The sequence below is a fragment of the Tupaia chinensis genome, unplaced genomic scaffold (assembly GCF_000334495.1).
Source record: "Tupaia chinensis unplaced genomic scaffold, TupChi_1.0 Scaffold144197_2, whole genome shotgun sequence".
Lineage (NCBI taxonomy): Eukaryota > Metazoa > Chordata > Mammalia > Scandentia > Tupaiidae > Tupaia > Tupaia belangeri.
The window spans coordinates 216,246-220,349 of NW_006204055.1; the positions used below are offsets into that span (position 1 = coordinate 216,246).

The 4,104-nt window shown below is 44.0% G+C and overlaps 1 protein-coding gene across 1 annotated transcript in view; it reads left to right on the forward strand.

Annotated features, from left to right (window-relative positions):
* The window catches only part of EIF3L (eukaryotic translation initiation factor 3 subunit L), a 40,805-nt gene that overhangs the window by 11,030 nt on the left and 25,671 nt on the right, over nucleotides 1-4,104 (forward strand). Inside the window, exon 5 of the mRNA XM_006166239.3 lies at nucleotides 3,188-3,249. Within this exon, the coding sequence (XP_006166301.2) occupies nucleotides 3,188-3,249 (62 nt within the window). The remainder of the gene's footprint in view (nucleotides 1-3,187; nucleotides 3,250-4,104) is intronic.

Here is a 4,104-nt window from a genome sequence, read left to right on the forward strand (position 1 = left end):
GTGTGTGCGTGCCCAAGATCCCGAGAGGAGAACGGAGAAGGGATTGCAGCGTGACCATCCCTGCTGGGGGGTGATTTCTCGCTTTCTGTCTCTCTGTCTTTGTCTGTCTGGCGAGTGCACGTGCCCTATAGCAGAAACTTCTCCAAAAAAATAATAATGTGTAACATAGCCACATGTACTTAAGAATGTGTCTAGTATCAGGGCCCGGCAAGTGGTGTAGTGGTTACAGCGCTGGACTCCCAATGGCCAGCTGTGGTCTGAGTCCTGGATTCGGTGGCTTGCTTTCTCACTTTACTTTGCTCTGTCTCAGTCTCTCTGGTCAAGTTAAAATATAATAATAATAAATAAAATGAAAGAATTTATCTTTTTTAAAAAAGAATGTATTTGATATTTGATGGCAAATTTCAACAATGCAATGACTTTTTTTGGTGGTGGTGGTGAGGTGTTTTTTTTTTTTTTTTTTTTTTTTTGCTATAGGCCTGTGCGCTCTATAGCAAAAAAAAGAGAGACAGGGAGAGACAGACAGAAAGTGAGCAATCACCCCCTGGGGGGATGGTCACGCCGCAATCCTTTCTCCTCCATTCTCCTCTCGGGATCTTGGGCATGCACGCACATGCGCCCGGCGTGAGTTTAAGCCACCGCGTCTGGGACTCGAACATTGGTCGACTACATGGAACTTCAATGACATAGCCATTATGCTAACCATTGGTCCCCTGTAGTGCCTTTTTGCACCAAATTAATAATACACCTAGGCTATTGAACATCACAGCTTAGGCATGCACATCTCTTTTTCTTTTCTTTCTTTCTTTCTTTATTTTTGCTATATGGCATATGTGCTCACAGGAGAGAGACAGAAAGTGAAAAAACACCCCCAGGTGAAATTGCCACATCACAATCCCTTCTTCTCTCTGTCTTGTGGACATGCACACATGCCTGGTGTGTTTTTCAAGCTGCCAGGTCCAGGGCTCAAACCGTACAGTTGCGGTGTGGGATCCAGCACTGTAACCACTGTGCCACCTGCTGGCCCCACACAAATTATTTTATAACAAAATGTTGAATATATCATGTAATTTATTGAATACTGAACTGAAAGTGAAAAATAAAATGATCGCATCTGTATTTGAAGTATATTTTCCCCAACTTTTTTGGGACCAGTTTCTTTTTTAAGACTTATTTAATTTTGGGGGCTGGCAGGTGGCATCATGGTTAAGGGCACTGGGCTCCCACATGGCTGGCCATGGTTTGAGCCCTGGACCTGGTGGCTTGCTTTCTCTTTCTCTATCTCTCTCTCATCTCTCTTTGGTCAAATTGAATAACAATAATAATAAATAAACAAAAATGAATCATTATTTTTTTTAAAACGAAGAAGAACCAAAACCCAAGTATCCCAAATGCATCATTTATAAAGATTGTGTGGATGGAAAAAAAAAAAAGTCAGGCATTCCATCTTACTGGAAAAGGCCTCCACCTTCCTTCGCCCAATAGTCTCTCTAACCTTCCTACAAAACCTGACCAGCTCTGGGCTACGTCATGACGACAGAAGCAATTTCAGGAACTTCCGGAGGGGAGACACCACATCAACAAGAGGCTGTGTGATTCTGAGTTACCTGCTGGTCCCATTATTTTTTAATTTGCTATAGGGCATGTGCACTTACTAGAGAGAGAGAGAGAAAGTGAGAAAGCAAGCCTCCAGGTCCGGGGCTCACACCACAGTCAGCCATGTGGGAGTCCAGTGCCTTAACTACCACATCACCTGCTGGCCCTCTGGGACAAGTTTCATGGAAGACCTTTTTTCTATAGACGATTTATGGCAACATGTGTGAAGCGGTGTCTGTCAGAGAAGTTCATTTGTAGGCTCATGACCAGGAATTTTACTGGCCTGGTCATGGAGGTACCCTGTGCCTGACACATGTCAAAACTCTAAACTCCGAGAAGGAGAGCGGGTACTTACCGTAAGTTGTACTGTTGACAGGAAACAGTGTAAGTGTAGCAGACCCCGCTCATCATGTAGGGAATGGTGGGAACCCTCCTGAAACTGAGATTCCTAGATGCCAGTCAAGGGCCAGCCTTGGAAATAGGCTTTGCTAAGAACAGTCCCAGGCCTACTGTGTTAATAACTCTTTTCTGCATAACGAGTCCTTACAGAACCTTTTTCTTTAAGAATTATTTAATTTAATTTAATTTGTTTTAATTTGAACAGAGAGGGACAGAGAGAGAGAGAAAGAGAGAGTGAATGATGGAGTGTTAGAAAAGCAAGCCGCCAGGTCTGGGACTCACACTGTGGTCAGCGGTGTTGGAGTCCTGTGCCCTTAACCACCACGCTACTTGCTGGCCCCTAAAGAACCTTTTTCTCTTTTCTTCTTTCCTTTAGTGGGTCAATAGAATATTTTTTTTTCTTTGAGATATATGCCTATATATGTTTATAAAACAAAAATAGACGTATTCTAAGTCAAAGATAGGACTATGTGTATTTGCAGTTGTGATAGTATTGCGTTGCCCTTGGCGGAGCTATTGCTGTTTACTTGCTAGTTTATTAAATAACTGGATGGCAGATGTCTCTAAATGGTAAAAGGCTACAGGTCTGAAGGAGTGAAATGAAAGGGCCAGGCCATGCCTGCTGGTTAAAGTGACCGGATCCCACATGACCAGCTGTGCAGTTCAATTTCAGACCTAGCAGTTTGAGAAACATGCTGGGTGCATTTGCACGTGTGCCCAAAATTCTGAAAGGAGGAGGAGATGGAGGAGAAGAGACTGCCTTGTGACTGTTCCACGTGGCGGGTGGGGAGATGCTTTCTCTGTCTCTCTCTGTCTCTTTATATGCCCACTGACAAAAAAAGAGTGGAGTGAAAAATATATTTTCTTTTTAAAGAATTACTTATTTAATTTTATTTATTCATTCAATCATTTTCATTTGACCAGAGAAAGACACACAGAGAGAAGGAAAGTGAGGAAGCAAGCCACCAGGTCAGGGACTCGAACCATGGTTGGCCATGTGGGAGTGTCCAGCACCTTAACCACCATCCCACCTGCCAGCCCCCAAAATGCATTTTCTTGTTGTATGTATTCTTGGGACACAATAATTTATTTGTTGTTTAGTCTCTAAAATCACCTGCACCCTCTCATAACTCCAGTTAAAGACCCCAGTTTTTTGTGAATTACTAAATCAGCCCTCTGCTGTCTCTTTCAGATGCTGTCTTCTTGATTTTGTACAAAGAATTATACTACCGGCACATCTATGCCAAAGTCAGTGTGAGTATCTAAGTGTTGCTAGCAGATTGTAAACTCTGCCGTTTTATCCCTGGAGCATCGTCACAGGTGGTAAAGGGGCCGGCCCTGCAGTGCAGTGGTGACGCACCGCTCGGAGGAGCTGGACTCCACACCCCTGCCCGTCAGACTGTGGTTTGAGTCCTGGATTCGGTGGCTTGCTTTCTCACTTTACTTTTCTCTCTCTCAGTCTCTCTGGTCAAGTTAAAATATAACACACAACTGCCCAGGTTCTCGGGTTAGGAAGACCATGACATCAGAATCTGTAGCTGGTTTTTGCCACTTCTGATCTTCTCTCTGGTCTCTAAGTGAAGAATCAGCAGGGATTTTTGTTTCGTTTTCAGTTTAGTGTTTTTGCCATAAAGGCGTGTGTGCTTGCCAGAGACAGAGAAAGTGAGAAATCCCCTCTCAGGGAATGGCCATGGTGCAGTCGCTTTTCCATTCTCCTCTTGAGATTTTGGGCACACGTGCACACAGGCCTAGTGTGATTTTCAAGCCACTTGTCCAGGACTTGAACTGCTCATCCAGCCATGTGGGACCCAGAGCTTGATCTCCATGCTACCTGCTGATCCCATCAGAAGTTTTTTGACTATGTAGTGTCTTTGTTAAATACCAGACAAGCACTTCGACATACATAATCAGCTTTAAACCCCTGGGATGAAGTATTTTCTTGAATTAGCACTTATCATATGAAGCTTTATTTATTTTTTTTGGAGAGGTTTTTGCTATAGGGTGTGTGCGCTCGCCAGACAGACAGAGAGACAGAAAGCGAGAAATCACCCCCCAGGGGGGATGGCCATGCCGCAATCCCTTCTCCTCCATTCTCCTCTCGGGATCTTG